The 21,500-nt window shown below is 46.6% G+C and overlaps 1 protein-coding gene across 2 annotated transcripts; it reads right to left on the bottom strand.

The window, feature by feature from the left end:
• Positions 1-3,516: 3,516 nt before the first annotated feature.
• Positions 3,517-21,382, bottom strand: LCLAT1 (lysocardiolipin acyltransferase 1). Of its 2 annotated transcripts, XM_078871986.1 has the most exons (6): positions 21,214-21,382; positions 16,812-17,152; positions 12,973-13,171; positions 9,842-9,988; positions 7,852-7,968; positions 3,517-5,908 (listed from the first exon to the last, which is right to left on the bottom strand). In XM_078871986.1, exons 2-6 carry the CDS (start codon positions 16,977-16,979, stop codon positions 5,340-5,342), a joined length of 1,200 nt encoding a protein of 399 aa, XP_078728112.1. In that variant the 5' UTR covers positions 16,980-17,152; positions 21,214-21,382; the 3' UTR covers positions 3,517-5,339. The 2 variants fall into 2 exon arrangements, with proteins under 2 accessions (XP_078728112.1, XP_078728113.1); XM_078871987.1 differs by lacking the exons at positions 16,812-17,152; positions 21,214-21,382 and adding an exon at positions 14,452-14,594.
• Between the last annotated feature and the right edge of the window lie 118 nt (positions 21,383-21,500).

Genomic DNA, 21,500 nt, shown 5'->3' with positions numbered 1-21,500 from the left:
GGCAACAGAACAAAATATTGGAACCTCTAAAGTTATGCCACCTCATGGTGGTAACGACAAATACATTATCTGGTCTGGGCTCACATACTACTGTAACCACATGTATGCACGTATTGTGAGCGTCCGATGTTCTTTAACATATTGATGAAAATATCTAAGAGGTTTTATTTACCCTTTCTGGCAATAAAACAGCTGTTAAGATGTTCAAACACCAGATACCTTTTGCAAGGCAACAAGACTGCATTAACCGCACATACTCGTGGCAAAACATGTACTTGTGGCAACATCATTATTTTGTATACAGGGGGAAAGGTCCCATAGATATAGCTGCTCGACCCGAGCTATACGTGTTCTGATACTTGCATTATCTTTTTACTGTTCGCCTTATGGCGTTCTCTTGTCGAACACTGCTCAGACAAGGCCATAAAGAACCCTGTCTCTGGTGTAGGCAAATCAGTTTAAAACAATGCATATATTATGTTTGCATGTTTTGCCACAAGTACGTGTGGTTAATGCAGACGTGATGCCTTGCAAACGGTGTCTATTTAGTGCTTGAACATCTTAACACCTCCAGTTTTATTGGCAGAAAGGGCAAAAACCTCTTCTTATTTTTCATCATTTTGTATATTTAGAAAAAAGAGGCTTCATAGACCTTTAACATATTGTTTGGTTTGCTCGCGTCTTACGAATCCCATCTTGTTCGAGCGCCGTGCGTGCTCGCGTTAGGGACCCATGCTGAAATAAGCCAATTATTGTCGGTGAAAAAAAATCCCTCGGTCCCCTTTGGGGCTTCGGAAAGCGACGTGCCCCTGCTATTATTGGAAACCCTTGGCTCAGCTCACCAATTTTCTCTGCTGGATGTGGTGGGAGCTGTAAGGGGTGAGTGGGTGGATGGGTGGGTGGGGAGAGTTGGAGAGGAGGCAACTGGTTGTTCCCGTGGCTACGGTTGCCTTAGAGATGGCAGCATCGCTAACAGCAACCGCGGCAGTCACTTGTCCGGCGTCATGGTTGCCGGGGCGTGGATGGGGGAGCAGCAGCAGCAGCAAGGAGAGATGTTGTGCCGGTGACGGGGGGTCGCGGTGAGAAGCGAAGTGAGCAGCAGTTCGCTCGCTACGGCAGTCTGGCACAAATCCTGTGGAGGACACAACTATATTTGTCTGTGCACACACAATGAAGACGCAGCCCAAAAGTCAAACAGCTCTGAACGCATCTCCGTGTCCCACACAACTGTGATGCTTCGTCAGTGATGAGTTAGGGGGAAAATCATGCACACGCACGGAATGACGTTACTCTTTCCTAATGTGTTTGTCCTTGGAAGTTTTTAATTAGCTCCAGATGATCAAAGGACAACCCTTTAATCAATGGGCAACCCTTTGATCAAGCAGATCAATTTGCCTGCTTTTCAACAGCAAAGGTTCCTAATAGCACCACACTTCTATCTTACAGTTTTGTTCAAACTTGAATTGTCTTGACGAGAGTCGTAGTGCCGCGCAGCAAGGCAACACACACTTCAGGATGCAAACATCGGCGGCATTTGGAGCCTGTTGTTCTGACATTTACACGACCGGCAGGAACCTCCCCTCCCCAACCTGCAATCAACAAGCCCTGTAAACAATAACAATATTCCAGAGCACCGAATCTCAATTTGCATAATTGACGTTATTGGCATGCAGCGCCTTCCCTAATGAGCACGATTTGTTATTGGCATACAATGTGGGGTGCACGATTTACATAATTGTCTTTTGCTGGAATTTAGGTTTGCTGGCGGATGACGGCGTTTGTGTCCGTGTCAGGGGCTTGTCAACTGCGACGTGGCCGTTTGCTGGCTTTATGTTCAGCTTCCTACACCGCCCATCAGCCCATGATACGTTAAGGGCATTGGATTCAACACATTCCTGCGGAGGGAGCTGGTAGGAACGTTGGGTTGCTCGGTCAATGGCCAGGGTCAACGGCGGCGTGGTGTATTCCGCAAATATGCCCGACTGTGAGGGCGGGCACAAGCCGGCGTGAGTAAGTTAAACGTTGAGTGACCAGCCCCTCCCCACCGAGCCCCTCCGCACCCAGCCCCTCCCTCCCACCCAGCCCCTCCCCTCTCCACCCAGCCCCTCCCCACCACACCCAGCCCCTCCCCACCCTCCCACCCAGCCCCTCCCCACCCTCCCCTCTCCACCCAGCCCCACCCCTCCCATTTTTCGATGCACGACGGACGGACACAATAATCCCCTGTGGGCTGGTGGAACCAGGTGGTTCCTACCAGTATAAAGCAGCAGTAGCGCCTCCGAGTAATCATCAGCCACTGGGAGCATGAGTAATGAAAAGTAACCAGAAACTGAAAAGGCCATGTTCCGATGGATGTCAGAGGGAAGGCAAAAATGGTATCCCGACCTTAACTCTTAAGTAGCCAATACAATTTTTTTTACTCGCCCTCTTACTGGCCCGAACCTTAACAAAATGCCAAACAAACCACGAGTACTAGATCGAACTCAAACAGCCAACCAGCTCCATGACTAGCCCTGTCACGGACGCGAAACTTAACTATCTAGCCAGTCAGCCATTAGTACTCACCCTGATTGACCCTAGCAGTTAGCCAAGCAGCCACGAGTACAACATCTAACCCGAACTAGCCAGCCAGTCTCTAGTACGAGCCCTCTCGCTGACCCTAAACCTAAACAAATGGCCATCTCCCTGACCCTAACTCTAACCAACTGACCTACTCCAAAACCCCTTCCCAAAGCTTTGACAGCGGGGCCCCTTTCACCTTCCATTGTTGGTGCTTATTGAGTTTAACACGTCGGCTTTCGCGACCAATATCATCCATAACGGGCTTTTTGGGGTTAAATCGCGTAAACAGCCAAGTAGTAAGGGTTGTCATGTAAACAGAACATGCCAATGACGGTTGCTTGTGTTGCAATCGAAACGTCGTATTCTATTTTTTTTATTTTATTTCTACGTGACTTCACCGAAAGAACCAAAGAGTAATTCCTGCAGTCACGAAAGCTTCAATTCATGTTTATAAGCCACCTTTGAATAAGTTCCTTGGACATGCAATGGGAAGGAAAATATATAAACCGGAACCCGTCGCTCTTCCTACAGCCCCCTAATGACGTTGTGTGCTGCGATTTAAAGGCCGTTTTTAGAGTGGAGTATTGATCATTATAACGGTGATTAGATGGAATCCGTCATTATTTGGACAAATGAAAATAGGATATTTCCTTCTTGTATATCTTTCCTATTTTAGGATATATAGCCTTCCGATTTTAACTTGTCAAAATAATCTACATGACATATTCCATCCAATCACAGAAAGTTATAATAAATTATAATCAGTGCTCCACTGCAAAAACTGCATTTAAATCACAGCACATTATGCCATTTGGGTCTGTTTGAAGAGAAACAATTTCCGGATTGGAAAACAAAGTGACTGAACTTATTCGAACGAGTTGCAGGCCGTTTTTGATTTGAACAAGTTCTGTATTCTGCTTTCATTGGGCAAGCAAGTTTGACAAGACAGCGCCGTGTGTTTATATTTATATTTGTCAAGGCAGAAGACAAAACATCACATTAGCATAACAAGTCGCAATTTAAAAACAAAACAAGCTGTACGCGCCGCTCGTGTACAATCGCCGTGCACACCGCACGCGCCGTTGTCACGAACTGCCAATCCGCAGCTCGTGCCAAATGGAATCTTCTGATTCGGTGAAAACGTGTTCCTACACCACGTTACAATTAGACCGGAAAAAGTCTATAAATTAAATGTGAGACCAAGACACAGAACAGCAGTGAAATAAATGCAACTACTAAGATGATTTATGTCATATAAGAAAATATTTTTTGCAGGGCCCTATGGCCCAATAAAATACAATGACACACTGTTGCAGTAAACAATGACCATTTGCCCTCGTTTAATTTCACAGCCTTTTGTTGCCTCTGCTACCAACTTGGTAACAGTTCTTTTTTTTATCCCTCGCACCTATACAATCAGATTAGGGGGCATCTACTGTGACAAACATTTAGCTTTTACAACACGATCAACTCAAGTGTTGAGCACTAATTAAGTTTAAATAAAACATTGCAATAGGTGTTTTCCTTGCACTAAATTCTGAGACAACTGAAACGAGTGAAACTCACCACACACGCAAGGGCTTTCCTCTCCTCCTTATACATTCATCAAAGAGCCCTTTACCGTTCATGAACAGTTTTTCGTTTTTGCTTCAACAGATTTGGGGCTAAATCCTAGACGTTGTCAGACCATTTGCTCCAGTGTGTTGCGCGTTTGTCCTAGCACCACCCAGCCACCTCGAGTATCTAACGTTTAGAATCGTTTAAATAAGTGCGATGGTGGTGACAACAAAAAATACATGTCCGAACGATGACAAAAAGGTGAATGTACGTAGTTCTGGCGGTAAAACATTGCATAAAATAGCATCACTAACACGATTACCTTAAGAATCCATGGTGACGTCATGGTAACAATAAATGAAACTTTTTTTAAAACACGTATGAAAAAAACAAATGCCGCGATGTTTTTAAAAAGAGCAAAAATTGCATGGCTACTGAGTTTTTTATATCGAAACATATTAACGAGTTTTAATGAAGCTTTGCATTTTGGTGGTGTTGCCGTTGATGTGAGCATTAATTTGAAGGTGGACGATTTATTTGTTTTTTTTTTAAGAAATTGTTAACCGCTCCACCACCCGCCCCAAGCTGATGAACATCCTCATGTACTGGGAAAAAAACAATGCACGGCCTAAAAATGAAATGCTTATGCAGGCAGAGGATGAAAGAATACCATTTTCCACCTTGAAATGTATCATTCTGACAGCAGTTGCGTAACATAGGACGATGTGGCTCAGCTGGCTGAAGACCAGAAGGTGTGAGAAAAGTTTCGTCGCCCCCTGTGCTGTTCAGCGCAGCAAGGTCGAAGGTTCCAAGGAAATTTAAAGTTACATAATTGTTTTGGTGGAGCGGTGGTATCACTTTGTGGAAAAGTATGAGTAATTGATCTATGGATTGGATCAGTCCTGGCCTAAGTAATGTGGAATTTGTGCGACTGGCTCAGGGCTGTATATTGGCGACGATTGCCGCTGTGCGCTCATTTAAATGGGAAATCACTTTGATTGAGCTCAGAGACCATCAGGACCTGAATCATGAGTGGGAATAATTTTTTTAACTGGCACAAAACAGTGGACATTGCCAGTTTTCTGACAAATATTACACTGTAAATCTCTTTCAAGCGTGGACTGAGCGATCAGAGGGATGAGAGTTGGGGCACGAGAAGGAGGGGCTCAGGCCTAAGAATCGTGAACAGCGGCGTGCAAATTTACGCAAGTCCACAATTCTCAGGAGCCCCGACTGGCGACGGCCCCGTACCCACTGAGCCGCTGCCAGTGCGGGAACCACGCCACCTCCAGCTTTTCAAGGCCGCCAGCGACGCGCGCCTGCAGCGCGAAGAACGTGCACGCCACCACAAAGTATGCACGCGCCACCGCCGAGCTGTACAGGAGCGCCGGTGCGGCAACGCATGTGAACACCGTCCACCAGACGAGCGACAGCCACTGCACGCAACGAACGCGCAGCTCCGATTTGCACTGCGGCACCGGTGGCTCCATGGGTGTGGCCGCAACGACGGCGCCATTTGAGCTGGCGGTCGTTGGCGACGGTTCAGTCGCCGGTGCCACGAAAGAGCCTCGTTCATAGAAGGAGCGCAGCATGGCCTCCTTGTCGAGCCAGCGGTCGCAGCACCACGCGGCCAGGCCAGCGGCGTCGGGGGGCAGCGTGGAGATCGGGTGGCGCCGCACGTGGAAGTGGATCTCGCGCGGGAAGCGGCCGGCGAGGAGCTGCAGCTCGTTCTGCGGGAAGCTGCAAGGGTAGGCGACCGTAACGTCGTGTACACAGTCCAGCTTCCCACCTGGGAGAGGGGGGGGGAGACGGTATCCGCAAGTCGTTAGACAACATTGTGAGTAGCGGTATTGTCTTACGGGGCCGCTCCTTGATGCTTGTAAATATTTCACTAGCATGATGCGATGATGAAAGCGCAAATAGAATAGAATATAGCTTGGCGGGGGACGTAACAAAATAAAACAATCATAATTTATTTTGTCCCCAAAAGCCTCGGCTGTCTCTGAGGATACTTAATCAATAGTGTCCTGCTTGGGATGTTTGGCTGGGTCCGTATAAAGTATTTTGAGTGTGGTGGGAAACTGGAATACCCGAATAAAAAAAAACAGATATAAGGGGAGAGTCCTGAAAAATCCATAAAGGCTGGTCACAGCAGCACTGCCTTCTGAAAATACAGTTTACAGCAGGTGGGTTTCCAGTGTACAAAATCTAATTGTGATCCGTCAACTCCACCGAGTGCCGAATTACAGAAACACATCAAAGCCACCACCACCACCCTACGATTAGACTCAGCTTAAACAATTACACCCTGTTTAAATGAAAGAAAAAAAAGCACATACATCCGCTCGTCAATAGTATATGGATTTTTTCCCCACTTTAATGCGTCCGGTTTCAATGCTCTAACATGTTCCTCATTAATGGTGTGCGTGTTGCCGGCCGGTGGTGTAGAGCATTACATTTCAGCAGGCAGAGAAACAACCGTTAAGTTAAATTGTACCAAATATATTTTTACTCTTCTATCATTTATTCTCAAGCAGGGCGACCGCACTTCAAGCAGACCGCTTGTATGCAACGCATTTATGTTTATAATTTGGAAATATGAAATGTTCATTATAATTATCATCAGCTACTAACAATATACTGAAATCTTTGCCCCATCTCCTCGGTGGACGAACTCTTGGCCGCTTTTCCCTTCTTTGGCTGCCACTCGGTAGTTATTTCCACCCAATGGCCATATTCCCCTCTCGCATCGTATGTCCTGTCCACATCCACCAACAGTTAATATAACGTCTCTGAACTTCTGCTTGTTCTCTGATTCACATGTATTTACCAACGTGCATCATCCCCATGACATGTGCCCTTTTTTGTTGCATTTTCTTTGCCAATGTTTCCGATGCGTGTCATAAACAGGTAATATGCACCAATTAAAAGCTTTGTTTAGGCACATTGCTTGGTTGCTTCTCATTATCCAGTTCAGCTGTCCAAAAGCGCTCCAACCCACTCTCATCTGCCCTGTTGCTTTTGTTGATCTCAGATCACCTTCAACAACTGGTGACATCCGTTTCCGAATTTTGTTTCTCTCGGCATTTCAATCTGTTGGCTATAGTTTGTAAAACGTTATCTCCCTATTGGCCAAGATATTTGATGTAATATTACCTTAGCTTTGCCTGTAATTACCTTTACATTGTCTCTGAAATGTTCCAATTTAATATTTTCTATTTATGCAGCACATAAACACGAATGCATGGTAGGCTGTATCAACATCTCACACCTGTGAGTGGCACTGCCCGCCCCCTAATCCCCACACGAGCAAGATCTGACCATGTCGGTCCAGTGCTCATGGAGCTACATTGGCTTCCGGTTGCCGGATGAATACATTATGAGGTCACACTCATTACACACAAAGTGCTTGCCACAATACCTTGCTGATCTCATCAGCAAGGTATTGTGGTTCAAGGAGCATAAACCATCGCGCGAACGCCGGTCATCCTCGCAGCAGCGTTTGGCTAATCATCTAACAAAGACGGTCACTGCATCGCGCGCTTTCAGGTGCTCTTCTGCGGCTGTCTGGAACGCTCTTCCTTCCAATCTTAGGAAGCCACTGACGCTATGGACTTTTAAATCTAAATTGAAAACTCATTTCTTTATAACTGCTTTTTGTGTTTAGTTTGTTGTCCTTCCCCCGCACCGCCGATTAGCTACGTACGGAAGAAGTTCAACATACATACATACCTGAGTGTAGGCGCTGTACGATGTGGGTAAAGCCGGTGGTGCGTGGGTGGAGCACGTGCTCATACTTGGGCAGGCCGTTCTTCTCGGCAAATTCGTCGCTCCGTGCTTTAGTGTTCGCTGTGTGCACACAACGAACAAAAACACACAAAACGTTGGACGACCATTATAAAAGTGAAATACAGACGAGTCTTGTTGTCCACGAGGCGCGAACAGTAAACGGACACAGCGGGAGAGGGAGGCGGTGGGGGTGGTGGAAGCAGGAATGAGTCTCATGCACCACTCGGAGGCACTTTAGCATCACAATGACGAAAATGACAATGGTGGCAAAGCTGCATTGTGAAGCTTGCGAGATGCCCCGACCCGCGTATTGATGGCCACAATAAACGCTCTGACAGCTCAACACCGCATCGCGGACCACACAAAGAGCGGCGCGCAATTTAACGCACTCATCTTATCGATTAAATTTTTTTTCCTCACAGATCGGGTTATTGTTGCCTTATCCCTCTTCTAAAGATGAGCATTACAAACTGAAACAGGGTCACCCAGGTTGTAGCCTGATGGACAGCCTAATATATACGAGTGTGGGCCTTTGATATGTGAACATGGGTTAAATTCCAACTGGGGGTGGAATTTATTTAGTTATTTCCGCTTCCCACCACCGAAAATGAACCTTGATTTATTTTAATATTCGTGGCACGCTCAGCCAGTAACTGTGACTACAACTACATCTACGAAGCTGTGTTGGATATGAGGGTGTGGAGTAAGGTGCAGCCACCGTGACAGATTGCCACACCCACCGCAAACAAGTCACCGCAACCACCAGCAACTTCGCACAATCTCAACGACGTCGGCAGGCAGTAGAGTGTTTTTGCGTTTGAGGGCATGGTCCTAATTGGCTCGGCCAGGGCTCCAAAAGCTACACTGATTAATTAATTATCTCGAGAGCCAGAGTATTACGTTTATTTTTTTAAGGCGACATTTGGGGACGTTGGGACAGCTTGCGTCACACAGCTTAGGCACGCTTGACTCCGTGCCCCTTGCCAAATCGCCCATCGAGAGAGTCGCTCCGCGGCGAATTGATTTTTTTTTAATTCTCAGACCTCCAATTTTTGGCTGTTGAGAAAATAATTTCAATCAGACCTGTCGTGGGCAGGAGTGTCTGCTCGTGACGTGTGTGTGTGTGACGCACACACACAGTGTTCAAGGTCACACAAATAACACGGGATATCAAATGATACTTCCATCATCACTCCGACCTGAATGACCCCAACCCGAAGTCAAGTCAAATGTCATTCAGAGTCTGTCTACACAAACCAGACGTATGCTAGGGCAATCATCTCTGCTGGAGGTTCTGAATCACGTGCGTATGGTTCAGTGTTTTTCGATTTGTATATTTTGTATGTGAGGTGAAGTAGCACATTGGTTCGCTCACTGTGCTCTGACACCAGCGAACAGAGTTCCATTCCCGGTCACGGCGAATGATGTCTCAACTGGCATGCCACCCCACCCTTCAACCCGCCCTGACCAGCATGGTGAAGTATGGTCAAACAACCCTCATTACTGGCATGGTGTTTTTCACATGATCCCTGCAGCCAACAGCTACAACCCGACAATGTTAAACACTAAATGATGGTGGATTCAAAGTGACCGTTTATTATGATAATAAACAAATTACTCAATTGGGATTACGCAGAGCAATAATCGCTCCTACTGGCAGACCAATGCCCAAATGCAGGCTGCTGCCGAGTCACCTTGTGCTCAAAGGGAACATCTGCGACTGGGGGTGCCCGCCCTTGGAATGTTTGAGATGAGATGTGATGCAATGCACTTCGAGCTGCCGAGGCCCCGAAAGCAAGCACCATGCGGGTGCAAAACATTATTTTAATCCAGAGAGTTGCCGAGTGAGGGCGGTGTGAGGATCAAGATATCATGATGCCCTCCCTCCCCATCCCCCCTCTGTCACGCGATTGTCCATGCACGGACTTCTCACCGGTCAGGTCGGTGCCCTCGGGGAAGAAGAGCAGCTGGAGGCGCTGGTCGATGGCCGTGAAGTAGTCGAGGTGGCGCGTAATGTGCTGCTCATCCTGCTCCCAGCGTCGTGCAATAAACACAAACGCCGCCACCTGCATGGCCCAGCCTAAGCATACCCACATTGCACAGCGGCACCACGGGGGCGCGGAAGGTGTGGGGGAGGAAACGGATTTGTTACCGGAAGTCATACCGGTGACTGCCTGTTAATCAAATCACCCGGGACCGTGTCTGATCCTATTAGAGCTTGTTACATCAACACAAATGGTGTTTTAATATGCTTGGCAGTGATATCACCATCGAGAGTGTAAGGATAACGTTTAATCAACTGACTAAATAACTGTTAATTGCCTCCTTGTAATCTATTGTATGAACCCAGTGAAGCGTCACAGTCTTAATCATACTTTTCAGGAGGGCCCTGCATTGAGGTGTTTGGGTAGTTGATTTTCAATGCTTTCCAACCAAAGTTGAAATTGTTTATGCATTATCTCAGTTCATCTGTCTGTCCGTCCCTCATGGGGCAGTGGGGAATAAAAACTCTCAAACAAATTAACCAATCTGTAGGATGTGTTTCTATTCGGGACTTGCCCGATTGAATAGTGGCCAAACTGATCAAAGGGATTGCCCAAAACTTGCGAGACACAAAGCCAAAAGTACTATTTGCAACTATGCAAATGTATTTTTCCTAAAGCTCCACGTCAGCTTCCATAGTGTAAATTAAATGTAGGGACAAAGCATTAACCCATGCATACATAGGATATTTTTTTTACTTGTCATTATTTTGTGTGGGCTTAACTTTGATTGACCAGAAATAACACACACATAGGAGTGCGATAATGGTAAGAACGAAGAAACTTGGCAGAGATGCTTGTAGCCAGAGAAAAAGCGGAAGGTCTTGAACCTGGGCTCAAATATGAGTAACGAATCCGCAATATGGTCAGCCAAGTGGAGGAAGTTCTACACCGAGGAGGCAGCAGCAGGGAAGGAACGATTGAGCAGGGCGAGTGAGATAGTGAATTCCAGGACAGGAGGGGGGATGGACGAAGGGGGCAGGGTCGTGCCAAAACCAGGTTCCATTCACCATGCGATCTACTGGACTGTGAAAAAGAGCTTCATAGCTCATCGGATTTCTCCAAGATAGATAAAGATTCTGACTTCTGAAAAAAATTCTGATCCTCCCCCCCGGTCTCCCCGCGCACTCGCAGACACAATGAGCACTAGGAGAATCAGCACAAAAACATCATTGAAATAAATGTTGTCATTGTGTGTCGCCATATTGTTGCATTAATTTAGTTTGGTACTCGAGTGAAGGTCTGTTACGTAACACAAACAATGGAGACACGTGGTTCCAAATATTCTATTAAAATTATATTCTGAACAAGCAACTGCCAAAATAAAACAAGAAAAAAAAAACCACATAATATAAATTCCTTCATAAAATAAAGCCGATTAAAAAAAATATTTTCCTCCGCGATGACATTTGGATTGGTTTTTGCAAGGGTAAGTAAGTCATTGTTGTTTGTGGCTCTAAAACGAGGCGTTAAATCTACAGAAATAAACGGGGTTTCGTCGCAACCAAAAACGAGTGGGGAGATGGAGGAGAGGTCGGCGGCAGTGGGGGGAGGGGGGGGAGGGTAGCAGGGTAAGAATAGGAGACGAAGAATAAAAATAACCGCCGTGATTTATCTTCACGTGTCATTGCGGGCAGCGCGGAGGGCAGTGAGAAGGAGCCCCAATGAACGCCACCGAGCTCGGCACACGGGGGCAGCTCAACCACCCCCCCCCTCCCCCCCCGTTGGGCCCCACTTCGTGTGCACGCTAATTGTCTCTTCTCGTTGGCAAGCACATTTAAAGGAATACAAAAGAAAAAGGAATAACCTTGGAGTTACCGATTGGCTCAGGGGGTTGTAGATCCCAGCTCGGCCCAGAGTGCTCAGCCAGCACGACTGAGATTCTGCGTTTGAATCTGGGATGGTCGGATGAGCAATCAGTCGTTCATTTGGTATCTTATGTGATCAACGTTAGATTCGCAAAAGCAGGTGTGACCGTGTGTAGTTTACGAGGTATGGAACGAGTGAAACCACCACGATTTGATCAAGTGCCATGATTCAGGATCCTGATTACATAGAGGAATACTTTTGTTTTTGCCTGGTGTGTATTTTATTGTTTGTATTGTCTTATTTTGATGTTCAGTTTCATGAATTGCTTTAGCCTAAAAGGTAATATTTACATATGAAAAACGTATTCATCAATAACAATGACTTAAAAAATAAGCGTACAATAGGTGACATTTCAAGTTAAGGCTCTTCTTCAGAACCAGAGAGAGTTAATAAGGGTTGGAAACTGCACTTTATACAAAAACATATATTTCTAAAAACCATTTTTCAAACAGGCATGTGAATAGTTACCTAATAGTAGCCATTGAGTAACAGACAAAGCCGTAGTAATAATACATTATACAGCACATGCTATGAAAAAGGGCCATTGATGGAACACTAATGTATTTAACTTTTTACAATACATGTATGTTTAACTTCTTTCACACTATACGTAACCAACCGTGCTAATCGGAGATGTAATACAGGACATTGTGAGACAGAAAGAGTAATGCCTAGACTACAGAACATATCAGGCATATCACACTGTTAATAAACATAAGTGGGCTTTGGGTAGGACACGTCTCTGCAAGGAAAGATAGCTGGTCATCAAGAATAATAGCAGTGGCAGCTGAAGGAAGGGAATGTGCCAAAGATGACATAGATTGAGGAAATGGAGTGATGAAATCACCTCGTGTGTGCAGGTGCTTGGTATATTGTTGCATCGTGGGATCATGAGTGATGGTGATAGATTGGGGAGGCCTTTATCCAGCAGTGGATTGATAATGGCTGATGGTGATCAAATCGACGAATCATTCCACTTCTATACTCTTTGGTTCTTTCGGGAAAGTCACGTAGGTATAAATAAGAATAAATAAAATAAATCACGACGTTTCTGGCGCAACACAAGCGTCCGTCATCGGGTGGGAAAGCACTTCAGTAATTAATTGATTTCCCAGTGGCGGTGGTGGCGGCACTCGCCCTCTCCAGGACTCACCGAAGCCCGGCACGTGCTTGAGCGTCGACTTGAGGCAGATCTTCTCGAGACGCAGGTAGCTGGAGCGGAGAAGGCAGTTCCACAGGAACATCCAGTCGAGTCGCGTGCGGTGGTTCATGATGATGACGCTGCGCTCGCCTGGGCGGAAACCGTCGCCCGTCACCACCACCTTGACGCCGAACACCAACTCCAGCAGCGCCTGCGTCGGGCACATGGTCGGCACAGCCAGGGCAACCATAATTGTTTCAATGTAATAATGTTTATTCAGATAATTCCATGGTGTAATGGTTAGCATACTGGACTTGCAATCAAGAGGATCCCCGATGTGATCTCCCGGTACGGCACCCGGCAGTATGTAATGGGCATCGCCACAGATGGTCGACCAGCAGGTCACACGTGTGGTGGATTAAAGTGTGGGCACTTCCGCCTCTTTGGGAAAAAGTAGGACAAACATCCTGAGAGGGCCTTCATAGAGCTCCCTCTATTGGAGGGCCTTCCACCAACAGTGGCAAAACTGAAGCAACTTATGGAATATTCTAAAAGGTAGGAGAAACGTCCCAGGCCATCCTGAGTGGATCCATTTGTTGGGGCCGCTGGTCCCCGAAGTCCCTCCCTGCTCCGTGCCTATGGCAGGGGCTCTGCTGTTCGTCGACCCCTCGCTACTCTGCGAGCATCTGCTGCCGTCGCTGGGCTCATCGCCCGACGGCTCCCCTCCCTTGTCCGTCCCTCCGCGAGCTCGTGTGAGAGGCATAGCTCGCCGCACGCTCTCGTTCACCTGTAAACGCTGCGTTGTCTCTCCATGAATCACGCGCTATTAAACGGGGGTCAGGGGTCGGAGGGCGAATGACGCTGCCCTCACACTGCGCGAGTCCCTGCGGCGATAGACAGAGCGGGGACCTGCGGACGCACCGACCCCTTCCCCCACACTACGAGCGCAAACACCTGCACACACGCGACACCCACTCGTGCGCCGCTCTACGCAACGCTCCCTCGTGGCGAGCCGCCGTGTACACCGCACCACACGGCACTCGCCTCCACGTCGAATAACCACGTGACCAATGCGCACCCGTATCCGACACGTAGCGAACGTGCGCGCACTCACGTACACAGCTCCCCGCGGCACTCACTCACCACTGAGCACTCACGTTGGGATCGCGCACCTGTATCATACACGTAGTGAACACACGCGCACCCACCCGCGCAGCTCCGCGCAGCGCTCACTCACGTGGCGAGCCACTGTGTACACACGCGCACCCACACGTTCACACTGCTCGACAAGATCACGCGAGGCCACGCTTCGCTATTAATGATTTATTATCTGCTACCTGGTAAATAATGTTAAATCAGTAAGTCGACGAGGCTGGCCTATTCCACTAAACCTTTACCTATTCCCTATTTATCGGTTATGACCCTACTTCACCTCCTTACTCACTGTTGGGTGCCCACGGCGGTTTGCTGCTCCCTGTGCTAACAGCGTACCTCGATGCGTCGCACGGACGTCCGGGTCGCTGGCTGGAGCCGCGTCTGGTCCTCTGGCGCTGCAGTAAGAGACCCCGATCTCTCCTTTGCCCCCCTTTTTATCCTCCCTACATCAAAGGGATGCGGCTCCGCGCCGGACGGCGGCCCTCAGCTTTTCCTTAACAATGGGCTCGCGTCCTCTAGCACGCGCACCGCGGTTCCGGGCGCCTGTGATATGCTAATCAATGTGCGGCGTTGCGCGGCGTAAATTCTAATTAATCCCTTTCCCTCCCTAACAATGGTGCCTGCGCGCTCAAGCGTAATTATCCCAACTATCCGTGACTATGCGCAAGAGCCCCTGCGGTCCCGCTACTCATGCTGTCCCGTCCCTCCCCTGCTTGCCCCGTCGACACGTGGGTGGTGTGTGTGGGGGATGCGCTTCAACCGCGGTGGCCGAATGCCCCTCGCCGCGGCCATACCATCTTAAGGCAGGTCGCAGCGCCGCGGTGCAACGTAGCGTCGGGGGAGGCCGTCCAATTCCCTGATCGCCGGAAACCGTGAGAGTTAATCCCGATAAGCGTTTCTCGGATAAAAACCGGTCGATCAGGTGACCTTCCCTTCCAGCTCTATGGGGGGGGGAAATGCGTGCGGGTGTGTTCATGTGAGGTGAGGTGAGGGGGACGAGGGGTTGGCTCCGTCGCTTGGTGGTGGCGAGGTCGGGGATGGGGCGCCTGCCGAACGGCTTCGTGGCGGCGGCATCACACATTCCCAGCTGTGTTCCATTCTCTTTGTCATTGTCTGTATTTATGATCCTCGTGTTACTGCTCGAAGTATGCAGGGTTTAAAAATGTTCCCCTTCAGGCATATTGGATTTTTATTAAAAATTTGTAATCTTTTTCACATTTTTTTATCATTTATTCGATGTAATAATGTAATATATTTCCGTGCTGACAAAAGTAACATCACACGATTTTACTTTTTGGCGGAAAAAAACATGGAACAGAAGTGTCGCCATGAAAGCGACGTCACTTCCTATTATTGAAAGGAAACTAAAATTATCACGATGCATGTCACAAGAATATAAATAGCACACAGGATGTTGTAATGTCAAAATGTCAGGTGGACACAAACAACCTTTAAACACAAGCAGCCCTGTAAATACACTGCATACGCACACCAATCGATGAAATAACATAAATAGCCCGACTGAGGCACCTTTCCATTTTTGGAGTTCAGTGTTAACGGTTGAGGCTCATAGAGCCAGACTAAAGTACCTTAAAGTACTTGGGGGTTCGACATGACTGTATTGTCCAGAACTTGCAAATCCAGTAAAGAACTACACAGCTGTTAGACCCCACTCGGTTTGATTTACCTGACCTATGCACCTTGCTGAACAGAGTAGTTAATTGAAAACTGCGACTGGAAAACATCAACCATACGAGTAAAAGTGCTGTCACTTAACAGTGGTTTGGATTGTTGGTGCAGCACAATACTTATACAAATATCCAAGGCCACACTTGCTAGAATGATTCTAAGACATTTACATGGACAGCACTTTGTAAATCCCCTGCTGAATCAGAGCCTCCCGACACGTGCAGTCATGGGGGTTATTTATCCAAACTACACCATGCCAGATAGTGCGGTTTGGTGAAGATGGAGAGCATAGATGTTGGCACATAGTACAGTATAATAGAGTTTGCAGCACTGCGCCCTGCTGACAATGTGGCAGCAGCATCAACAACGGCAGCAGCAGGAGCAACATTATTATAATCATCGTTCAAATTATCAACAGCAGCAGCATTATCATCATGAGGCAGGTTACAATGAATTTGTTCAATCATGCATGTAACGTTAGATTAAATTATTTACGATTACTTACAAATATAACCTTTAGGCTAACGGAGTGAATGAAATGGACCAAAAGCAATGCATGAGTCAGAACGAGGCAAACAATACAGATGAAACAGTAGAACCAATGTTTCTTAAATCAAAGCTTGACCCCAAATTGTGAGACTTCATGAAATCACATAGAGGATTGAACATTGCATGCTTAATGATCATGGGCAGGTAGAGTGGAGTGGTGGCACATCGGTTAGTGCACTGTGCTATGAACCCAGTGACCTGAATTCCATTCCTGGCCACAGCATACATCAGTGTCGAGCAATATCCAACCAGACCTGAGACCTCACTTCATCAAACCGCGCTAACCAACGTGGTCAAACAACCCATATGAGCGACACGGCACGGGAAGGCCTTCATCCAAACGGGCTGCGGATTACCAATTTTAATCATGAGCAGCAGCAGCAGCAGCGGTATCGCCATCATCAGCAGCGCGTAAATGGACACGCAGGTGAGGAGGCAATGAAGAGGGGAGGCCTTACCACGGGTAGCGTTAGCCAGGTGGCAACGATGCGGTCGGTGAGCCAGCGGTACCAGGGCGGGTTGACGAGCAGCAGAGGCAGGAAGGGTCCCAGCATGAACACGCTACCCAGGAAGCTGCCCAGGAAGAGCATGATGGCAAAGTACATGCCGCCCAGTGACACCTGCATGGCGGCCCCCTCTGCCGTCCACCACTCCCCTTGTTGTTGGTCACTCCTCTACTCTATGCCTTGTCGACTTGTCCACTCTCTGAAACACTCGTCCACTCCGTGTCTTACTTGGTTGTCCAATCTCCTGACCTCCCATTCACTCTGCCGCTCAATCGCTCGGCTCTTCTCCGTGTCTGTGTACAAATTTTGGCACAATGAAGGCAAACGTGAGATCAAAAGTTGTCCATCATATGAGAGCACTGTATTGTGCTATGATTATTGTTAATAGTTACTGTATTACGATTATTACAGGTATGATGTACAATGTGAAATTCCATATTCCTATGGTGGGGCCAAGTTACATTAAATTACTCGCAACAGTCAACTTCCTTCCATCGAGCAATGCAGTCTCACCAGGTGGTGCTCATTATACACACACTAGAGAGATAATGATTCATGATTATACTCTATTGATGATAACAATTATAATATATAACAATGCATGGTTATGATGAAGATGATGGGTATTAACTCTGCTGCTGCTGCCAATGATGAGCGGACGCTGTATGAAGATGTGAACTCAGGATCTCATGTCTGGGCGTTGTGCTGTTATACAATCCGCACTTGTCCCACACATCCCACTTTGCAACGCTTCTGCACTATTCTATAGTAGGCAAACCACAACTCCAGCACACCTCTGACCTGATAAAAAAAACCCCAAGCGAAAATTATACAACCACCTGGCAATCAGAGCAGAGGCCCTCAGATTAACTCGCAATCGGCTCAGCAGTCCAAATTTAGTCTTTCCACCATTAATAGAAAGAGCTGCATTCGACAGCTGCTTCATTTGCTCACCGAGATTGGAGGGGTGAGACCAGGCTTGTGGCCATGGGCGGACGCCACGGGCCCCCCCCCACCTCCCCCCACACTACACACCAGTAGCTGATTGCACAAACTACCTTAAGTAATTGTCTTCCCACCAAAGTCAAGTGGAATTCCACCGAAGACGTTGTACATCTACAGCCATTTTTGTTAAGCCACTGCTGCGCGAGGATCTCTCTCCCCCAAACCGTGGGGGCGATTTGACCATACTTCCCCATTCTGGTCAGTGCGGGTTAGTTCGTGGAGGGGATCATTTATATAGGAACATCGAAGTACAGTACAACAATGCATCTTACTGTACTGCCCTCTTTGGTGCCTCGAGCAGAGCACTGCCCCGAGACGCCTATGACAACCTATTGCACGTGGCGGTCAACTATGCAACCCACCTAATCCAAGCACTATCCAGGCTAAAACCTGCTATGCTTTTGAGCTCTGATGACACTGAGCTCATTCCTAGCGATTTGGTTTCAAGCCTCGGGTCTTTAATGCAACTGGAGCTGGCAGAAAATTATTTCCAACACACGATTCAGAGCCTTCTGGTCTCAACGAGCTGTCAAATGAAAATGGTTGCCTGCTTAAAACAAACATTGGGTGGCACTCATTTCCGATTCCTCAGCCGGTTGTGTGTAATTCCACATTCCTACGATGGGGATGGTACTTGCATATGATGTCTCCGGCTTATGCTTGTCCCTCGATCCATGTTGTTCGTCTTTCCATCTGTTAGTGCAACTGCAAGCATGCACTTCGCCTATTTTGTTCTATTCTATTTGTCAATATCAATGTTTCTGATCCATGTCAGAGCACGTACTACACACGGATTAAACATTTTGTCAGTGTTGTCACTTGGTATGTGTTGCTTTTACGTTTTTCACAAGGACTCCACCAAAAGGGTTGGCATCTTCTCGTTATATAATTTTAATTCCGCTCTGCGGAATCTTCAACAAACATCTTCGATGCTTAAGCAAACTTCTGTTTTACTCGGATTTATCTTGTTTAAATGGAACTGTATAGTATGTCGCAAGCGCTATTAACACGACTAGCACTTGAACTTCAGCATATCGACAGATGTACAGAGGTCAATCGTCACATACTAACACTGTACACGTGTCCATTTACATAATTACACCACCCTTAAATAACGTAAAGTGTATGTCCATCCAGCAATGGGCCTTCTGGATCCATGTTTTACAGCAGCATTGGTCAAACAAAAAAAGACTCCTGTACCGATTTCGACTTCTCTAAAGCCCTCATCAGCAGTGGAGCCCGTTAAACAAATTCTGTTGATTTTCCTGGTGTTAAAGGCAAGGCAAGAGCCACCTCCACAGAATCTTGAACACCTTTGGGGCCAATACAATGTGTTGGTGGTGACACGGGCCCTAGTCTGCTTTCATACAGCTATTTGTCAGTTATAATGTATTACCGCACCAACAATCCATCAAAACAAAGTTTCATAAATTAATTCAGCACCAGTATATAGTAACAGCTACAAACCCACTCAAATGACAAACGTTCTAGATATTTACCTAATCTTGAAGTAATTGTTGCAATGAACAATCATTACTCAATCCACTACTGGATTAAGGCATCCCCCCACATGATGGCAGTCTCGTGGGATTTTGGCCATACTTCCCCAGACTGGTCAGTGCGGGTTGGTGGGGGTCAGGAATCGAATTATTGTTGACGAGTTCACAGTACAGCACGTTAACCACTGTGACACTGCATATACGCCTCCACTCTTTATGGATGACTACTGATCAGGGCTCCCGGCACACCACATCGATTCTGCGCATGGAAGCGGTTAGCAGCCACATGCCTACTGAATTGTACCACGGACCCGGAAAACATTCAGCGAGGAAAACGTCCTGATATAAATTATATTTCCACTCCTATTGCTCCATTATCATATTATAGATGTATCCATAATTGTTTTTCTGTGTTGTAAACACTATTAACCCAGCATGTGAGTCGCACAGCAATGATGTGTAATTGAAAAGCAAAAACACCCGTTCAAATGACAACATAGGCCATAGTAGTGGGTATATTTCATAGCAGGCACTCATGGTAATTATAATTCCAAACACGTTACAGAAAACCCAATATATCGCACACGATATAGCGGACAAATCACGCACACTCGTACAAACAAAACCTCTTATTACAAAAGGACATTAAATGTATTGTAAACAGCACGCGCATATGCAGCCTAATTACTGTATAAATCGCCGACCACAAACGCAAATAAGAAAATATAAGGCCAAAAATACCTTTTAAAAATGTGTCTTGTAGTTTTTCACCCAATTTTAAAGGTCACAAGATTAAGTATCCTTTCAGACCTTGCGGACAGCAGTGCAGCCTGTGTTAATGATCAACACAAAAGTGTTTTACGTTTACATATTATTTTAAGTTAATTATATTAACACTGCAATTTGAATTTAGTTTTTTTCCCAAAGGCATTTCACCCTGCATCTTTTATTCCAACATTGTGTGGGTCCATAACAGTTTCTCCAGTAACATTTTAAAATAGAATTGAACCACTCCAATTTTAGGATAACATCTTGCAATGTTGTTGTAAATACCTTTGGCCAGAGCTACGTGTTATAACGCAACGTGCCTCTCCCCTTGATATGTATTTTGGTACTTAATTTATTCAATATTTAGCGTGGCTGTACCGTTTTTGCAAACGTTATTTTAATTACTTCTAAATACATTGTTTGTGTGTGCCTCGGTTTGTGAGATCTGGGATAAATGCATCAATTTCCAGCGAGTTAAATGCCTCCTCCATTAGGTAGATAAACCTTTACTAAACCCAGCCGTACCACGGGGTTGGTTAGCTCCTGTGCACGTTCCACTTTGCTGCCAACTATCCCCGAAAAACATTTTAAATGACACATTACGTGACAATTACAACCGCATACGATACGTCAAATGTTCAACACAAACACCTTCGTTTTGATTCTAGATTTGAAGCTTTCGTGACTGCAAGGATTCACACTCTTAGGTTTTTTTCGATAAAGTCACGTAGGTGACTTTAACTTGTATTTAAGAGCTTGTCTCTTAGATTTTTCCTCACTTGATACGGTAAATCTAGCTGTGACGGTCCCACCTGATGACGGAGACTTGTGTTGCCTCCGAAACGTCGCGATGTATTATTTTATTTCTATTATTATTTTTATTATTATTTCTATTATTATTATTATTTTTACCTACGTGACTTTACCGAAAAAACCCAAGAGTATCAACCTTAGTTTTGAAACGTGTTCACAGTCCGAACTAGCCCCAATACATTACATTATAAACTCCAATTACAAATGATACCACAATCACCCCACCGACCGCCTGGCAAAATCGTCTCGCGTGCCCACAGCCCCCTCACCCGTCTCAAGCTCCGAGCAGGTCGGCCCTCGGATGAACTTTAAAACGTTAACAACGTAAACATTATTGCTGTGACAACAATCGTTAGGCGCTCGAAGGGGACGCGCAATCCGCCCCGCGATGATCGCCCTGTCGCTTTTTGACAAACGGAATCAACAATCGGTCGAGGGGGCGCCACATTTTTGTTCCGGGCAGTGTTGATTGCAAGAAGCAGCGTTTCCATTTCCTCCGGACGATTTGCCTACGGGATCGCTTCCGGGTCTTATCGGTTTCCCGCCTTATTATTGG

The sequence above is a fragment of the Lampetra fluviatilis genome, chromosome 33 (assembly GCF_964198595.1).
Source record: "Lampetra fluviatilis chromosome 33, kcLamFluv1.1, whole genome shotgun sequence".
Taxonomy (NCBI): Eukaryota; Metazoa; Chordata; class Hyperoartia; order Petromyzontiformes; family Petromyzontidae; genus Lampetra; species Lampetra fluviatilis.
Note: the sequence above shows the minus strand (reverse complement) of the source record. Positions and strands in the feature narration are given on the sequence as shown.

Bases quoted from the DNA above. Each gene is read 5' to 3' on its own strand.
- LCLAT1 (XM_078871986.1), bottom strand. From the start codon at position 16,979: ATGCAGGTGTCACTGGGCGGCATGTACTTTGCCATCATGCTCTTCCTG. The intron at 9,989-12,972 runs GTGAGTCCTGGA...GGGTATGCTTAG, and splicing joins CAAGCACGTGCCGGGCTTCG to GCTGGGCCATGCAGGTGGCG. The intron at 5,909-7,851 runs GTATGTATGTAT...CCCCTCTCCCAG, and splicing joins CGTACAGCGCCTACACTCAG to GTGGGAAGCTGGACTGTGTA.